The sequence below is a fragment of the Artibeus jamaicensis genome, unplaced genomic scaffold (genome assembly GCF_021234435.1).
Source record: "Artibeus jamaicensis isolate MK-2021 breed Jamaican fruit bat unplaced genomic scaffold, CSHL_Jam_final contig_452, whole genome shotgun sequence".
NCBI classification, from domain to species: domain Eukaryota; kingdom Metazoa; phylum Chordata; class Mammalia; order Chiroptera; family Phyllostomidae; genus Artibeus; species Artibeus jamaicensis.
In genome coordinates this window covers 18,344,426-18,363,963 of record NW_026521837.1, presented here as the reverse complement: position 1 = coordinate 18,363,963, position 19,538 = coordinate 18,344,426, and the positions used below count along the sequence as shown (strand labels likewise).

Below are 19,538 nucleotides of genomic sequence, written 5' to 3'. Positions count from 1 at the left end.
AGCCTTGCTGGGTAAAGTAGCCTTGGTTGTAAGTCCTCGCTTTTCCTTGAATCTTTCATACCATTCACTTCTGGCCTGAAAGGTTTCTGTTGATTATTCAGATGACAGTCTAATTGGTCCTTCCTTGTGGGTAATTGTCTTCTTTTCTCTTGTGGCTTTAGGATTCTCTCCTTGTCTTTAAGCCTTGTCATTTTAATTATGATATGTCTTGATGTAGGCCTGTTTGTGTCCACTTTGTTTGGGACTCTCTGAGATTCCTGGATTTGTGTGACTTTTTCCCTCACCAGATTAGGGAGGGTTTTGGTCATTATTTCTTCAAATAGGTTCTTGATCCCTTGCTAGCTCTCTTTTCCTTCTGTTATTCCCGTGATGAGGATGTTGTTACCATTCATCTTGTCCTAAATGTTTCTTAAGCTCTCCTCATTTTAAAAATTCATTTGTTTTCTTTTTCCTGTTCTGCCTGGGTTTTTTTTTGTACCATTTCTTCCAAATCATTGATGCTATCCTTGCTCCATCTAACCTGCTGTGTATTCCTTCCAGTATATTATTTATTTCAGGTATCACATTCTTTATTTTTGACTGGTCATTTTTTATAGTTTCTATGTCTTTTTTCATGCTGTTAAGTATCCTTATAATCATTTCTCTAAACTCTCTATGATATATATAGCTTGCCACCATTTCACCTAGTTCTTTTGGAGAATTCTTTCATTTTTGCATTTGAGATCTGTTTCTTTGTCTTCCCATTTTAGCTGCTTCTTTGTATTTCTGCCTTAAGCTAATCAGCCATTAAAGTGATCAAGCTGTAATCAGCAAGCATTCCAGCTTAAGCTCCACAGGGTGGGGCAGAGAAATTTTTGTGGGTGGGTCTCTTGCTTCCCCTCAGGCTGCTGTCACTTGGAGAACAGTGCTCTGCCACAAAAGAAGGCTCCTGGTAGCTGTTCCTTCAGTTCTCTCCCCAGAGCCACCAACCCCAGACTCTCTTCAAGCATCTCTAATCCACTCTGCCCTTCTTTTGCTGGAGCCCAGGAAAGTGGCTGAAAATGAGTTTTTGTGCATTGGCCCTATAAGAGGCTCTCTGTACCTCCAGCAATCTCTCCCTTGGAGACAGAAACCCTGATGCTTCTCACAGCCAGATGTTATCTGGGTTTCTTTCTGGCCCTGGTGCTCTCGGTTGTGAAGCCCACCTTGGGTTTTAGATCTTATACTTCTCAGAGGGACCACCCAGCTGCTGAATTATCCCTCTAAAACTTCATCTTCTACCTATGGGACCCTGTGCTGAGCTATTTCTAACATTTCAAGATAGTTCCTTTTTTTACTTACTGACTTACTTACTTACTTACTTATTTATTTAGGGGAAGGGAGGGAGAAAGAGAGGGAGAGAAACATCAATGTGTGGTTGCCTCTTGAGCACCACTACTGGGGACCTGGCTTGCAGCCCAGGCATGTGTCCTGACTGGGAATTGAACCTTCGACCTTTTGCTTCACAGGCCTGTACTCAATCCATTGAGCTATACCCACCAGGGCACAGCTCAAGATAATTCTTATAAAAGGTGGGCAATGATTAAGGTATTCAAACTAAAGCTTTCAAAAGATTAACCTAACTCACCAGAAGATTAAAATGGGAATGTATGCAAAGTTAGGAGGATATCAGCTTTGAAAAAATTTAAGAAAGTTGAGTATGCAAACTGGAAGTACATGATCATGTACTTCATTTGCTCCCATAAATCACTATCTGAAATTGTAAATATTTATTCACTCAAAGTAGGATGACCAGGTGGACACTTTAGGACTGAACTTTGAAGCACACAGCAAGAGAAGATAAAATGTCAGGAAATATGCTTTCTAATACCAGCTCAGCCATTAAATCTGTGGTACTTAAGAAAGTTCCTTCATCTCCTTGGACCCCAGTTTGTTCATTTATCAAATGGAGGGTGGGGTTCAGAATTGTAGGACTTCTGGTATCCTTCTGAACTAGAAAACATGCCACAGATGGTTTGAAGGTAAATTTCCCTGGATGTTCATCAGATTCCAATTAAAGGAATAAGGCAATAGCATTTGTAAAGGTTGAAGAAAGGTAACAATTTTTGTTCCTTTCATTTTTAGCTTTGGAGTCTAATAAAATGTTAGTTTTCTATAGATCGGCAAACAGAATGTAGTTAGGTTTATGTATCTGATTGCTCTGTGACAGGAGGAGGTATATCACTTCTTGCCCTGTAGAAATAGCAGACACATACAATAATTCTATTTAGAATTTTGAAGCAACAAAACATTCTGATAAAGTTATTATATTTCTAAAACCCAGATAATATAAATTACATAAACAAGGGAAATAACGGTCCATCAAAGGCCTTTGCTGCAGCTTTGTTCTCTCTCATATTATATAAAATATAAGAGTGTGAAGTTTATAGATATACACATTAATGTTAACCTCGAATTTGTATTCACCTCATTAATTTTTGCAATTGCATTCTTGTTACTGAAACATTCCCTTAAATATTTAAGGAAAAAAATTAAAACTTGTATACATTTTATATGTCCCTTGTTAATTTTCTCAAGAAACTTCATACCAGATATTTTTTCAAATGTTTTAGATAAATTCTTAAATTCCCAATCAGTATTACATTCAAATGAATCCTGATTTCATCTTAATAAAACTAAAAAATATTGCCTTTTATTATTTTAAACCGTAAAATTAAAAACTTACTTTTTTTTCAAGAGACAATATTATGTAGTTAGTGCTTAAATATTAGAGCTTTGGAACAAGATTTAATGGGTAGAATATCAACTCCAGCATTTACAAATAATGTGATTTGGATGAGCTACTTTAACTTGCATTAAATGAAGGTAATAATATCTATTCAATCAGGTATTAAACCTCAGCCCAATGTATTTTTTATACAGATCAGTACAGTTGATCTTCAACTTCAGGTTTTCATATTTTCAAATTTGCCTATTCATAAAAATGTATTTGTACCCCCAAAATCAGTACTTGCTGCACTTCTCAGTCACTTGTAGACATGTGCAGAGCAATGAATAATTGGACTCACCTGCAATGTACATTCACAGCTGAGGCTGAACCATGCTTCTTGTTTTAGCTCTCATACTGTTAACAAGTGTCCTCTTTATGGCCTATGTAGTGACACGTTTTTCATATTTTCATATTTTTGTTGGTGATTTAGTTGTATTTTTTCAATACACAATTTTTATTGCATTTTTGAAATATCTCAAAACATACTTCTAGTCAAGATGGAGGTATAGGTAAACATAACTTACCTCCTTGGACAACCACAGCAAAAATTACAACTAAACTACAAAACAACTATCACACAGAATCATCCGAAAATAGAGCTGTATGGAAGTTCTACAACCAAGGAATTAAAGAAGTCACATTCATTTACATAAGTAAGAGGGGTGGAGACATGAAGATGTGGATATGCAAAACAGGCAGCTATACACACAACTGTGGTAGATAAAAATCAGGAGGGATATCTCAATAATGAGGGATCCCAGCCCCACACCTAGTCCCCTTGTCCAGGGTTCCGGTTTTTTTTCCGGGGGGGTTTCCCTTTTTTTCTTGTTCTTTTTGCTTTGCTTCAAGCACATGAGCAAATCGGCGAAAAAAAAAAAAAACCCTCCAATATGGGTAGAGTATTAACACATCAAGAAGCTCATGGGGGGAGGTTCAGAAAACAATGACCAACAGAATTGTGTGTGTGGTGGGTGGTGTGTGTGCCTTGGTACAACATCAAGAATAGCAACATCCACATTATATGGGTGTCAGAATAAGAGAAAAAGAAAGAAATTGGAAATTTATTTGAAAAAATAATGAAAGTAAACTTCCCCAATTTGGTGAAGAAAATAGACACACAAGCCCATGAAGTACAGAGAATCTCAAACAAGGTGGACCCAAAAAGGGCCATACAATGACATATCAAAATTAAAATGCCAAAACTTAAAGATAAAGAAAGAATTTTAGAAGCAGCAAGAGAAAATCAGATAGTTACCTACAAATGAGTCCCCATTAGACTGTCACCTGATGTCTCAAGAGAAACTTTGCAGGCTAGAAGGGACTGGCAACAAATATTTGAAGTGATGAAAAGTGAGAATCTACAACCTAGATTACTCTGTCCAGAAAAAAATATCATTTAGAATGGAAAGGCAGATAAAGTCTTCCCAGACAAGGCAGTCTCAAAGGAGTTCATCATCACCAGGCACTTATATAAAATGCTAAGGGGACTTATTTAAGAAGAAAAAGATCAAAACTATGAACATTAAAATGGTGATAAATTCACAATCAACAATTGAATCTAAAAAACAAGCTAAGCAAATAAGCAGAACAGAAATAAAATTGTAGATATGGAGATCATTTGGATTGTTACCAGTTGGGAAGGAAAATGGGGATAAAGGGGGGAAGGTGCAAGGATTAAGAAGTATGAAGTGGGCAGTACCAAATAGGCAGAGGGATGTTAAGAACAGTATAGGAAATGGAATAGCCAGAGAACTTATATGCATGACCCGTGGACATGAACTGAGGGGGTGGATTGCAGAGGAAATGGGAGCTACTGAGTGGAGGGGGACAGAGGAGGAAAATTGGGACAACCGTAATAGCATAATCAATAAAATATATTTAATAAATAAATAAAGCACCACAAATAAGTCTGAGGAATCATATGGCATCTTGCTGTTTCTATAGCTACGTAACTTAGGTCTCATTCATAAGCCTTCTGAACTGCTTTTTAAAAATATTTTATTTATTTATTTTTAGAGAGAGGAGAAGGGAAGGAGAAAGAGGGAGAGAAACATCAGTGTGTGGTTGCACTCCATTCTGGGGACCTGGCCTGCAACCCTGGCATGTGCCCTGACAGGGAATCGAACCAGCAATGCCTTGGTTGGCAGGCCCGTGCTCAATTCACTGAGCTACACCAGCCAGGGCTTAACTATTTCTTTTTCAGAAACAGATAATATCCAAAAATTTTCTGATGCTCTTTTTTAAATATTGTGGCTCGCTGAATCACAGAAGCTCAATTTGTACAAGTTCAATGTCATTTCCTTAAAAAATCAACTCATTTTTCCAGGCTTGAGATACCAAGCAAGCCAATGACTGACCCTCATGATGTATTTTTTTTGCCCCCAAAATTTCTGGTTTCACAGCAAGAGAACCATTCTCCTGAATAACATGGATGGGGAGGCAAGAGTACACTGAGGACAAAGACCATTCTCAGCAATCAAGCTGTTTACACCCCAGAAAATGTCAACATTACTCTGAGGAGATGCACAGTTATTGTGAAGGGCCCCAGAGGTACCCTTGTTGTGGAAGAACTTCAATCACATTGGTGTAGATCTCGGTCTCCTTGGGAAGAAAAATAGGCTTTGGGTTGACAAATGGTGGGGATACAGAAAGCCATTGGCGACCATTCACACTGTCCGCAGTCATGTGCAGAACATGATCAATGGTGGTAATTTAGTTGTTTAAAGTGGCCCCCGCCCCAGTGCTGAAGTGCTGTCTAGTGCTACTAAGAAGAAAATAATTGTATTAGGTAAGCTTTAGTCAGGCATGAATTATAATGTTATTGGTGGTGAGTTCAATACTAATGAATCAAAAGTATATATAAATAATGTATGTTTAAACAGAAACACACGTAAAACAAGGTTACGAGTGATCAGTTGATGAAACGTGACTGGAGCTGGTAGAAAGCTAACCTTGTATTTCTCCTGGAAACAGTGGTGAGCATTCTTTTGTTCTGTTATAAAACAGAACTAGTATAAATAAGGAGAATCACCTGCACTTTAAAGCCATCTAAAGCCCCCCTTTTCCTTTTGGAGAGGGAGTTCAGAAGAGGTTTCAGTTGCAACATGGCCAGTCATTTTCAAAAGTTCAGTGCCTTTTTTTCCTTTCTTCCCCACAGTTAAGGAGGCTCTGAGTGCACCCTCTGGACTGCTCCTTGGGGTGGGGGGCTGAAGGGAGAAGCTGTCAGCATCCAAACCCATGATTTCTGAGGCCTTCTCCCCAGCTGTCTCTGTGTTTAGGGCCTACCTCATTAACATCCAAACAGGGCATGGTTAGTTTACATTCACAACCACACCGGAGATAGAAAGAACAGTCCAAGGGTCTTGATTCTATGTTGTTTATTTCCCCCTTATCAGGTTTATAGGCAAAACAATAGGAAAAATATAGGATGAAAGTGAATCCTTACTCTCTTGTTATTAGGTAATATAAGTTCCTTTAAATGACTTACATCTTTTTAATTTTAGTGAAAATTCTTTTTTAAAAAAATTCATTTCTTTATCTTTAGAGGGGAAGGAGAGAGGGAGAGAAACATCAATGTATGGTTGCCTCTAGTGCGTCCCCTGCTGGGAATTGGCCTGCAGGGAACTGGCCTGCAACCCAGGCATGAGCTCTGACTGGGAATTGAACTGCAATCCTCTGGTTTGCATGCCTGCGCTCAATCCACTGAGCTACACCAGCCAGGGCCAAATTTTAGTGAAAATTCTTAATGTATGTGCTAACTGTGTATTTAAGATTTGAAAGCTTTATAAAACTATAAAAATAGACTTCTAAAACTATGAAAAAAGATTAAAACTTTTATTAAAACTATAAAGTAGAAGATTGGTGTTCTGAATATGTAAATATCTAAATGATGAATCGACAAGAAGCATGAGAAATAAATGGAACGTGTAACCTTGAATTAAGAAAGAGTTCATTATTCACTGAATACCCCAATGTAGAGAATCCACCATAAAATTACTAGCAGTAGTAATAAGAGGGAAAGGGAAAGAAAAGGGAAGGCAGGAAGAGAAAGAGAAGGAAATGTGATGGCCTATGAATGGGGCTGGCAGGGATTTTAGGCACCTCGGTCAGAATGAGTAATGGCAGAACAGGAAGGAGAACATGTACGTAGCAGATTGGTGCAAGACAGTTCAATCTCAGGGATGCAGTATTTGAGGACATAATGTGAAATGCCCCTTTACCCAGGGCAGTGAGACAGAAATAACCAGGGAGTAATAAGCAACATACAGAACAAGACTAAGGCAGGCCATCGGGCCACAGAGAACAGCCCAGGAGCTTGGAGTCCGTGTCCAGAGATAATGTTAGGATGCAAAGGATGATGTGTGGTTCTTATTAGAACTTCTTAGAATTGACAACAATTAAAGGTAAATCTCAGAGCATTTAAATATATTCATTATCCACTTGCCACTATCAAACCTCGACAATGATGAGGTAATGAAGAGTGGGGCTTCTTCGTGCTTAACCAGTCCAGCCAATCTGTGGTTAACGTTGGGTTACGACAAGAAATCTCTAGGAACTTTGTGTCTATACATGCATGATTATATTCTGTTCCTCTGTGTTCACTTAGAAAATACCTTTTGAAAATTACTACTGACTCTGCTGAATCTTGACAGCAAGGAAACCAAAAACCTAGAGGGAAACCGGCAAAGAGCCTCACAGAGCCAGGAAACAAAGTGTGGAACCAGCTGGGCCAGGGTGGAATTAGATGGCTAGCCACTCTACTGCAAGGCCATGCCTTACAGGTAGAAAGCTGTCCTCTGGCTTTGATTGGTCTCATGTGGAAACCCAAGGAATATACACCATCAGCAGTAAATCAACATATCAGGCAAGGATGCTTGATTTCACCAGCAACAACTATTCAATATTTTTTAGGACTTCTTGTAGTCTCAAGCACCAAATTTACTCTCTAAAAAATATTAAATAATTTTAATAATAAAAATGAACTGAGGCAAGGAAGAAAATCTGGGCAGTTCTGTGAGTAATAAAGTAACTGGGTAGAGCTGAAGTGCCTTTGGGAGCATCATTTTATGTAATATAGCAATAGAATGAAAATGGATTATGAAAATGATTAGAGAAGCTCATATGCAGGATGGATTGGAAAGAAAGGTGAAACGTGTTTAAAGAAACCTGCTAGAAGAGTTTCTCAGGAGGAAGGAGAGCTGGTGTCTGAATTAGAGTGGTGTCAGGGAAAAATAAATGTAAAAGGACAGAGATGTCGGGCATTTCAGAAGAAATGTTAACAAGGCGTTGGAGTTCACTGTATAGGCTCAGAAGGAAAAAGTTGGATTTAAGGTAACATTCAGGTTCATGACCATAAGGTTACAAGGTAGAGAGAAAAAGAATATTCATTAGAAAAGGTGACAAAAATTATTGCCATGGAGAGGTGTAGGCGTGGTGGTTGACAGAATAGCTGCTGGCAATACAGTTGTATAGGAGTAAGTCAAATTGGAAATGATGTGTCTTTGAGTAGAGTGTATTGGTTATAAACTCAGCTCCTGTATCATTAGACATTAACACTCATTGCGTGGAGAAAACATGCTCATACAGGACCCTAGACAAAGTCCCATTTGCCACATAAGGTAACATTCACAGATCTGGAGATTGGGATGTGACTTTCTCCAAGAAGCAGTTATTTAGCTTACTGCACTAAGAAAGAGATGTTAACTCAACAGGCACTCCTCTGGAACAGGAGAGTGGTAATAGCTCTATAATTTGCATATCTTAACACAGCAAGCAACATCTATATATTCTTGACCAGGAATTCATATTAAGTACATGACCCAAATTATATTTGTTACCACAAATTGACACATCCTCAGTCTATGAACCAGGAGAGAATACTTTGGGAAATTTTTCTACCCACTAGGTAACTTTTTCTTCATAAACCTGTGAACCAGTATTTTTCAAACTGATTACTGGAGATCCCCAAAAGTGTGTACATTATAGTCGTTTAGAGCTGACAACCTCTGAATAGGAAAATGGTAAGTGTAATAGCTAATTTTATGTATCAATTTGGTGAGATTGTGGTGCCTAGGTCTTCAGTCACACACCAGCCTAGCTGTTACTGTGAAGGTTTTTTTTAGATATAATTGATATTTACATCAGTAAAACTTTGAATAAAGTAGATTACCCTCATCTTACCAGTTGAAAGCCCTGGAAGGAAAGACTAATATGCCCCAAATGGGAGGGAATTCTGTCTCCAGGCTACCTTGGGACTGAAGACTGGAACATCAACTTCTGCTGAAGTCTCCAGCCCCCTGGCCTGCACTGCAGATTTTAGAACTTTTCAGGATTGTCAGTTTCACAGAAATATGAGCCAGTTCCTTAAAGTAAATCTGTCTCTGTATGTCTGTCCTTCTCTCTCAAATATATATATATATATATATATCTCCACACATCCTCTTGGTTCTGTTTCTTTGGATAACTTTGGCTAATTCAGTGAAGAAAATGACTGTGGTAGTTTGGTAAACCACAACCTATAGGTACGACACACTAAAATAAGTTCTACCTCTTTGTGTTCCTATCCTCCTCAGGGTAATGCAATGAGTCTTTAGACCTATAGTGACACTACAAAAATCACCTGTAACTATATGTCAGTGGCAGAATCCAGAGATCAAATGAATCCCTTTAGGATGTTGAAGAACGTATATTTGGAGTGAGTTAGTGACAGGGTACCTACCATCAGGGGTGTTCTGACCTGTCAAGAATTTCAGAGTAAAAGCTCTAGTTTTGAGAATTCTTACTTTCAACAGCTGCAAAAATAAGAGGGGATTACTTAAGGTTTACATATTTAAAAATACCTTCTCATGTCTCATCAATGGAAAGGACTCTTAATGGAGAGGAAAATTGAAGACACCACACTTATACTTCAGTGGGTCTCCTTCTCAGTCCGTCTCCTGTTACGGAAACTTCTCTTCCAGACCTTTAGATACTGCACTGCCCAGGACTCAGAACTTTGCTCTGAACTATACTGTCTACGAGATGATCTCATCTAGGTTATGGCTGTGAATACCATGCAACCTCCTTCTTGGGCTTGTGATAATCTTCAGCAAGCCCCCCCCCCATCTTTACTTTCAGATATCTACCAAGTAAAAGCAATGCCTCCACTGTTAACAGCAGGTGGTAGCCACCATCATGTCTCCCCCAAGACTTCTAGAAAGATCTCCTATCTAGTCCCTGCTTCCATTTATACACGCCTGTCATTTGTTCTCTGCATAGCAGCAAGATAATATTTTTACATATAATAAATATTGTATGTAAATATGTAAATATTTTTTACATATAATAAATATTACAAATTCTTTGCATGGCTTCTCACCACCTCTCAATTCTCTATCCTCTCCTATTGTTTTATTTTTCTCATTACCATATTGCTATTTAAAATAATAATGTCTACTTTGTACTGCTATTTTTGTTTAATTGTTTGTTCTGTTTCTCTAAATAAAATAAAAGCTTCATGATCACATGTTTTCCATAGTGGCTACCTGTTATATAAATGAACATATAAGATTGCTTAATGCTTGGCAAAATTCATTTTTTGGAAAGACATTTAAAAATATTTTTTGTAATATATGTTTGATGTTGATTCTACCTGTTACCAATTTTCATTTCAGGGTGTAAGTTAGTAACTTCTTTTTTCAAAATCTCCTCTTTCTACCTAGAACTATGAAACATTACAAGATACACAGATCAATCCCAGAGATAAAGGAAGAGAGCAGTCATAAATTACATAAAAACATAGCTTTAAAATAAAATCTTTGATTTGAACAAAACTATAACTAGAAATAAATCTAAGATAGGTTTTGACAAATTTTATAAAAATATAATTTTTAAAGAAATAAAAAGGCCCACATAAATATCATACTATGGTAAGAGTTATATAACATAAAACTGCTATATCAAAACTGCAGTTTTTATCCAATTAGTCTATAACTTCATTCAATTGCAATAGAGTTTTTAAATGGAATTTGACAAGCCAATCCTAAATATGATAGACAAAGTAAGAAGAGTAAAATAATTTAAAAATTAAGGTGGGGATGGGCTTTCATAAATACTAAGTTTTATTATGAACTTTAATCATATGCTTACATAAACAACTGTATAAATGAAAAGACATGCCATCAATTAAGTAGCTATTCACAGTGTATAAAACTGAAAAATGGTTACTATCTAGAATATGCATATTAAAAAAGACAAAAATGCCCAAAATTCAAGAAGAAAAATAACAACAAATAAAAAAGGACTAGTAAATAGAAATTCACTGAATAAAAATGAAATTGTAAGTTAATAGAAGAACGTATGTTCAGCTATATTTATAATAAAATATTAATTAAAAGTGAGATACCACTTTGCAACTGTCAGATGGGCAAAAATAAATTACTTCACAATTGTTAACATAGAAATGATGAGGCGCAATGGCACAATAATGCTGGCGCAACTCTAAAGTGGGACAAATGTTTTCTAAAGAAATTAGAAAATATCTAGCAGTACAGATATACCTACTTAACTCAGAAATTCCATTGGTAATTATCACACATATACGTAGGCATTCATATGTAAGAATGCTCATTGTAAGAAACTTAAAGCACTGGTTACTTTTCAAATTTGTAAAATCACAGAGGGAACACAAACTGAATGAGATCTGTAATGTTGTACTTCTCAAAAAACGGGTCCGAAGCAAATCATGACAAAATGTTATCATACAGCAAAGGTTAAGTTATGGGTAAAAGAGTGTTTTTTATATTCTGTATCTTTCTTTGTGATTATATCATTTGATGATATAAAAGGAGACAACCCAATGACATTTCATTCTCCTCTATTCAGATAGCAAGTGAGCTATTCTCTGTGAACATACAGATCCTACAAATTCAAGATAAATCCGAGGTCTACAGTTACTACTGTGTAAGTATTGAATATCGAGTTACATGTTCCAGAGTTCATAGACATATTAGGAGATAATAGTCTGAGTCAATACATTCACATGTCTCTGGACTGGTAATCGCATGTTCTTCTCATGCTCCTTAGTGGATGTATGTTTTGACAGACTTTTCTAGATACTGGTATGGGCTTTTCTAAGGCTGTTCTCCTTTCTAGATGAAGGTAAATAATCTGCCTCAAACTAACCTAGTTTCCTTTTTTCTATACTAACTGCCACTTACAGTATTTGAACCGGCAACTTTCACCATTGTAAAAAAAACATACATGCATACCTCAGACAGAGACAACAGTGTGTGATGGCCAGAGGGAAGGAGAAGCGGAGGCTGGTGAAGGTGGAAATACAGGGGATGGGGACGTCTGTCATAGTGCAATGATAAAAATTAAGAAAAAATTGAACTATTTTATTTTTCATCTCTGTAACAGGAGGTTCTCTGCATTACCCAGCCTTTGGAAGGCTTTTGAAGAGAAGTTAGAGAGATTCATGTACCTTCTGCCATAAGAAGAGAATCTATAAGATGTCTTGAGACACAGAACATGAAAGAGCTACAGAGGGGCTAGGGAAGCTGCGCGTGGCCACATGTGCTGTCCTGCCTCACACATACCAAGTCAGAGACATTCAAACTGACTTCATGGTGACCCATATCATGTGGCTTTGTATGTAACTCTACAACCAAAATGGAAGTTGCTCAACATGATACTTTTACTTTAAGAAATGTGTTCAGATATTTTTTATTCTAGTTTCTCATATATTAGTAAAAAAAGACTGCGAGTTCTAAATCCCTTATATTGATTTCACAATCCCTGTTGATTCATACACTGGAAAGTTGTCATGAATTATTTCTATGACTGCTGCACTCAAACATCCTACATTACTTTACTATACCAAGTTTATCGGGAAATCTTTTATTATTCTTCTCCCAGGGAGAACTTTTTTCCATGGAAAATTCTTATCAATGGCAAACATTATTTCAAAATCAATAATGAAGCATTACAAGGGAAGAGAATATTTCTATCTTATCTCTGCAACTACTGCACCCCCCCCGCCCCCGCTCCACATTTGCCTGTCTAGGGTAGAAAAAAGTCAAATGAGAAAGTTTGTTGGCTAGAGAGTAAGGGAAATGACCAAGACATAATGGCATGAAATAACAGTTTACATATTATGACTGAAATAACAAGAAATAAACTCAGAATTTACCAAAAACAACTTGGAAAGAAAATAGGGTGGGTGGCAATAAGATAAACAGGTTTGAGTCACATAGCATTTATTTCCAAACTTTTCAAGAACCATGGATATCTGTGTAGAACAGCACCGCTCCCCCCCAGGGTGGGTCAGTGCCCAAGGTTCACTCTGTCAATTCCCACAACTACCATCTCTTCACAGTCTCCAAGTTTCCAATTTATTTCAGCAAAAACATGAAGTGATAAATAATAAATGATTAATAAATAAAACATTTACTACATCATTGAAAAACTGTCTCACAGATAGAAATCTGGAATTACACCAGATCATCTGTTGAATTTATCTCTCAGAATACGTCTACTGGTGTTTCCGTGGAAATTCCTCAACAACTTACCATTCCTTTCCTAACCTTTCTCCCACAATTAACTGCATTTCATGTAAAAGGGCAGCTTAACTCTTATCATAGATTTACCTTGAAAATTATGAAAATGCAGGTGCAAAGTCTTAAAGACCAGATAATCGGAAGCTGAAGTTGATTAAACATTATGAGTTCAGTAATGTTCATTTCTATCTTGCATATTTTTATTAAGTAATTTGTATCATGTTATTTCGCACTTCAACCAGGAATTAGAGCCTATGTTATAAGGGTTTCTTACTTCTGTTATAAGTTTAAGAGCAAATGTCATTAGCAATACCCAACTAAGTTTCTGAATGAATTACTTAGATTGTATTCCACTTTCCATTTTTAGCTTCTGTTACAAAATATAATTATTTGATAAAAATTTTTGTCAAGCACAGAATGATCATTCAATTCTAGTAATGATTCAGAATTTCATATGCTACTACCTTTCTAACCTTTATAAAGAGAGAGCAATATATTTTCTCCATATCAAAGATCAGTATGAATTGTTTGGCTGGTCTGTAGCACACTGAAGCAACTAGAGGCGGGTCACCCTGGATGACAGTTGGAATTACTTGGGGAATCACTTTAAAAACCACTGAGAGGCTGGGACCCACTCCCTCCGATTCTTCATTAATTGGTATGAGGTGTGGTTTAGACATGGGATACTTTATAATTTTTTCAAAATTATAAGAAAATACCAGAGGGTATTTTTTATTCTTCATTTTAGAAAGAGAGCAAAGGAAAGAAAGAGAGAGAAAAACACTGATGTGAGAAAGCAACATCCATTGGTTGCCTCCCCCAGCTCTGTAAGCACCCCGACTGGGATCGAACCCGCAACCTAGGCATGTGCCCTGACCAGGAATCAAACGCACAATCTTTTGGTGCATGGGACAACATCCAGCCTACTGGGCCACCTAGTCGGGGCTGGATGGGATACTTTAAAATGTCCACAGCTGATTATAATACACAGCCAAAACTGAGAACCACCACTCTAAACCCTGAGGCTCAGTGAAAAGCCCCAGGATGAGCATCCACTTTACCTGGGAGCTCGTTGGAGAAGCACAAGCTTAGACTGTACCCAGACCTGCTGAGTCAGACTCACATTCTCAGAAGCTCTGACTTAACCCATTCAGATTTCTAAATAAGGTAATAAAGTAATCTATCATTTCCAACTCTAAAATTCTCATTCCATAACCTGAACAATACACAGAGAAACACTTTTAAATTTATCTAGAATTCTTTACCTATAAAAGTGAAAGACTAAATCCATTCTGTCCTCTTCAACCCTGCAATTCTCATTCCACAAACCTAAATAAACAAAATGCTGAGGGAATTTGTCATAAAAAACTGTCATAATTTCATCTTCTGCTTCCTTTCTTTTTCCTCATTAAAATCCTACCCACCATTTAAGACAAGTAAAATCCCATCTCCTTAACGAAGCTGGTCCTGAAAAATGAGGTATGTTTCCCTAAAATTCTATTGTCAATATAATCAGTTCCTTGAAGTTCAGCACATTGTTTCTGTTATAACATATCTATTTATCTCATTTCTCCAATTAAATTACATTTTAAGTGAGAAATCATGGCATGTATCTTTTCCATCCTAATCTAATGTCTAAACTTTGTAGGTAAAATATACATTGTTAAAATATATGGGAAACAAAAGTAAGCTCCACTAATCTCACAAGATCACTTATTCAAAACAAGCACATCATTGCCAGTTTCTTATAATGATTTATAGGAAAATATAACCTCACCACACATAATGCAAAATCTTACACATTCACATGAATAGCAGTCTGCTGTGTTTTAGGAATCTCATTCCCTCCTTACTCTTGCCCTGAACTCACCAGCCTGATAATAAAAATGCCTCTAGTAGACAGAGACTATATGAAAATAAATTTATATACTTGTTAGTCTTTAATATGTCTTTCAATAACAGTAGATTTTTTGTATTCTTTCACTTCATTTCTGTTTTACTCAACATTACATCTCTATCACCGTGTCTGGCACATACAGGGCATATAAGTGAACTATAAGCAGTATGTCAATAAACAATGCAGAAACAATTTTGAAAATGTGCTACTGAGCTCATGATAACAATTAGAAGTCTGACTTTTTTGGTAGTAGGTCCTAGATACACTTTTCTTGATTCTTACACTTTATATATATTTTTCATCATACAAATAACATATAGTCAGTATAGAAAACACAGATTAAGTAAAATTTTAAAATGTAATCCCTGAAATTTTATAGCCCTGAACATAACAATGTTAACAGGTACATATCTGTACAGATCAACAATTTATAATTATAAACATATATGCTATTAAACACATGTACCTTATAAAAGATGATTGCACTTACTTCTACATACCCTGTTTTGTTGAATTTTGATAATTATAAAAATGTTATCATTGTTAATGAACAGCTTCTATCATAATGTAGTTTTCTAAACTTTTCCATGATAAAAGCATAAGAGGTAGGTATATTGATTTAAAAATTATGCATATTTTTAGAACCTGTGATTTAAAAAAATTTTCAGATGGATCTTCAGAAGTTTGTATCAGTGTGCTCTCTGACAAGATGATGAGAAATTCCTAAAAGAGCTAATCATCAATTCAACTATATTCATAGCTATAAAATTTACCACCAAGTCACATACATTGAAATATTACATTAAAGAATAGTTGATGCATTTGGAAAATACTCACATTCTTTTTGAGGGTACATTTCACTTTGGAGAGATCGGAACTCATAATAGGGTATCTCTTGTTTGAATACAGATGTGAGAATATCATCAAGTTCTTCCATGTCATTCTGTTTTCAAATGAAAAAGACATTTTTATTAGTTCAATTGTTCATGTGGAAATTCATCTTAGTGCAACATAATAAAAATTATTAGCTGGAGACAACTGTACTTGAACAACAATAATAAAGGAAAAGATAAAAAAATGTTGCTTTATTAAAACTATAGAAGAAATTTTTAAGCTACTAAAAAAATCATTAGCTGGAGTAAATACTGGGCAATCTTCAATAAGGCTGTTACCATTTTAAAGACTCATACAAAATATTAGGGCTTGCCTAAACCCCATTATTAAAGTAATAGAAAAATAGATGCAAGAAACAAAAGTTTTGCTTTTAAGTATTTACTTAAATACTTGCTAATCATAAAAGAACATTATAGCAGGTCAATAATAACACTGAAATTTGTTTTAATACTAGATTTTGGTAAAATATGTGACATTTTAATAGATAAAATAATAAAATTATGAGTCTGGTTCTTCAACTTAAGGGTCAGATATGGGATACTCAGAAAAAATACTCAGCCACTTTCCCCTGCAAACACAGAGCAACTAACTATGTGTCTACTCTGCTTCCCCAATCCTAGAAGAAGGCAAACAGAACTCAAGTGTTCTCCTACTGAGTTCATAACCTGTTACAAAGACCAGCATTATTTTAACATTGTGTTTTGTGAAGCTTATGACTGGTGCCAAATTGACTTGAGATGTAGATGGTTGTTGCTGAGGAGGTGTGTCAACCAAACAAAGCCATGGTGTGGAGACAGGATTGTGGGGGAAAAGTTCCTAATTAAAATTTCTGCATTGATTTCCATATAAAATTAGACACATTGCCAATATCTAGCCATGTATATTAAATTGTTGTATTGAAAAAATAGATACTTGTGTTACTCTATTTCCTCACATTTCAGAAATCCAAGTGCCTCAAATAGTAAAGTGATTTAGGGCTCAGTGGGTTTTCTATGTCCCTTTGAAAAGTTGGCAGAGGCCTTAATGTGGGGGCAACTTTGCTCACAGGTCCCCCTGTCTGCCATGGATGAAAATGAAACTACCAAGACATGGTCTGCTTGGGGAGGAGAGGTAGTCAATCTCTCACAGGAGAAGGACCAAGAACCTCTTCTTCGACAGCTTTTATTAGGTTGTAATACACAGGAATATAGGTAAAGTTCATCGGTCAATGTCAGGTGGCAAGGATCAAACCATAGATAATATTTCAAAGAAATCTGAAGGCTTAGTTTGTGTTAGTGTCTTTCAGGTAAGGGGATTGCAAAAGGTTTGGTAGACATACTCATTTCCTGCTCGGACCCTTATCATATGAATGAAAGTACTCTTAGCAAAGCAGGCTTCATAGGACTTTAGGAATTCTTTCTTATGCCAAATCACCCTGGAATCCACTCTAGCTGGCAAAGGGATACACTGCCTTCCCCATCATAGATTTTTAGGCTTAAGTGGATTAGAGCCAGGAAGTGCTTCTCCCAGTTGGAGATGGGGACTCCGGCTATGGGGACAATAGCTGGGGGGGCGAGGGTCCATCGCTCCCTCCTTGTTGCAGCCCTTCCGAGTCCTTCCATGAAGGCCTCCCAAGTGATCGTGTCTGGCTTAGGTTGCCCCTCCTCTGAGGGGTCTGGGTCTTACCCGTGTCTGACTAACCAACCAAGCACTGAGGGCAGGGGATGAAGCAGAAGCAGCGCTGCTGCCAGAGATCAGCTTTGTCTCCTTAATGTCTCACAGTCCGAAGGTCACTCATTCAGCCTTATCCATGAGGAGATGTTATAATTCCAAAACCAGGCAGAGCAGTTCCCAACACCTTGCTTTGGTGAGCACATTGTTAAGATATGAAAATGTTGTGTCACTATGTTGTACACCTGAAAATAATATATTGTATGCCAACTATATTTACAAAAAAAAAGTTGGGGGAGGGGAATGTAAGTCCTTTTCTCAACCTGTAACTGTATAATGTAACTGTATAACTCTTAATGCTGCAAAAACCAGCATTAAGCTACTTAATGCTATGGACTCTATGGAACTCTTAGCTCTGGAACATTAAAAAAAAGGATGAGAGATGGGACAACAAGCTCGGTCTTCAAAATATTCAGTCATGTAATTACACATGGATAATAAACTGAGTTCCAGGTACTCTGATGGAAAGTCACTATGAGTTACATACAGAATGGAAAAAGGGGAGATGGCTCCATTCCACAAAGGAATGTGTGGCCAGGAAAGGCTTCATAGAGTGGATGGCCTGACTTGACATTGCCATGCGCACAAGGAACATTCTGGACTAAATGAGCAAATTGCTTACAGGCATGGAGGGAGCATAAATCATGACCTGGTTAAGTACTTTCAGGATTTATATAAGACTGTAGTAGAATGAGAGAAGAGAAAGGAGTGGGCATTTCAAAAAGTGCCCAAATAAAAAGTTTATAATTCATGCTGTAACCACTGAGAATGTTGTCTAGGGTCCATAGTGCTTAACATGGAAATGTTTATTACGTGGATTAAATTAAGCTTATTTAAGTTGCAGCATGATTATGATTGATTATTTGGTTGACTGTTCCCGTAGAATGAAACCTAGTCTATAAATAAAGATGTGGCAATTTTATATTAATAATTACCCTTTTAAATTGACATAGAACATTATCCTGGTTTTATGTATACAATGCAATGATTCAGTGGTTGCATATACTGATATATTGAAATATAAGTCTAATTGGTGTCCATCATCATACATAATTAAATTTTTTCTTATGAGAACTTTTAAGATTTACTCTTTTAGCAACTTTTTATGTTATAAAATATTAAGTATAGTCACCATGCTGTGCATTACATCCCCATGACTTTATTTTACAACTGGAAATTTGTACCTTTTGACCATCTTTATTCATTTCTCCAAACCCACCATCAGTCTGGCAATCATCAATCTGTTCCCTGTATCTGAGTTTAAGTTTTTTGTTTTACATTCCATATATAAGTGAGATAATACAGTATTTGTCTTTATCAGTATGACTTATTTCACTTAGTATAATGTCCTCAAGTTCTACCCATGTTGTCACAAATGTCAAAATTTTATTATTTTGTATAGCTGAATAATATTCCATTTTCTATGTATGTCACATACTCTTTATCCATTCATATATTGTGGACACAGGCTCTCTCTATGTCTTGGTTATTGTAAATAATGCTACAATCAACATAGAGGTACATATATCCTTTCCAGATAGTGTTGTCATTTTCTTTAGATCAATACCCAAAAAGTGGAATTACTGGATCTTATAGTAGTTGTATTTTTTAATAGTTTGAGGAGCCTTCATACTCTTTCCTATAGTGGTTGCACCAATTTACATTTCCATCCACAAAGGGAAGAAAAGTCTTCCCTTTTCTTCACATCCTTGCCAACACTTGTTATTTCTTTTCTTCTTGATTACTACCA

The 19,538-nt window shown here is 36.5% G+C and overlaps 1 protein-coding gene across 3 annotated transcripts in view; it reads right to left on the bottom strand.

Annotated features, from left to right (window-relative positions):
* BANK1 (B cell scaffold protein with ankyrin repeats 1) overlaps positions 1-19,538 on the bottom strand; it is a 299,128-nt gene that overhangs the window by 188,039 nt on the left and 91,551 nt on the right. For all 3 annotated transcript variants that reach the window (XM_053666388.1, XM_037156882.2, XM_053666389.1), the window contains exon 6: positions 16,022-16,127. In XM_053666388.1, the coding sequence (XP_053522363.1) occupies positions 16,022-16,127 (106 nt within the window). The remainder of the gene's footprint in view (positions 1-16,021; positions 16,128-19,538) is intronic.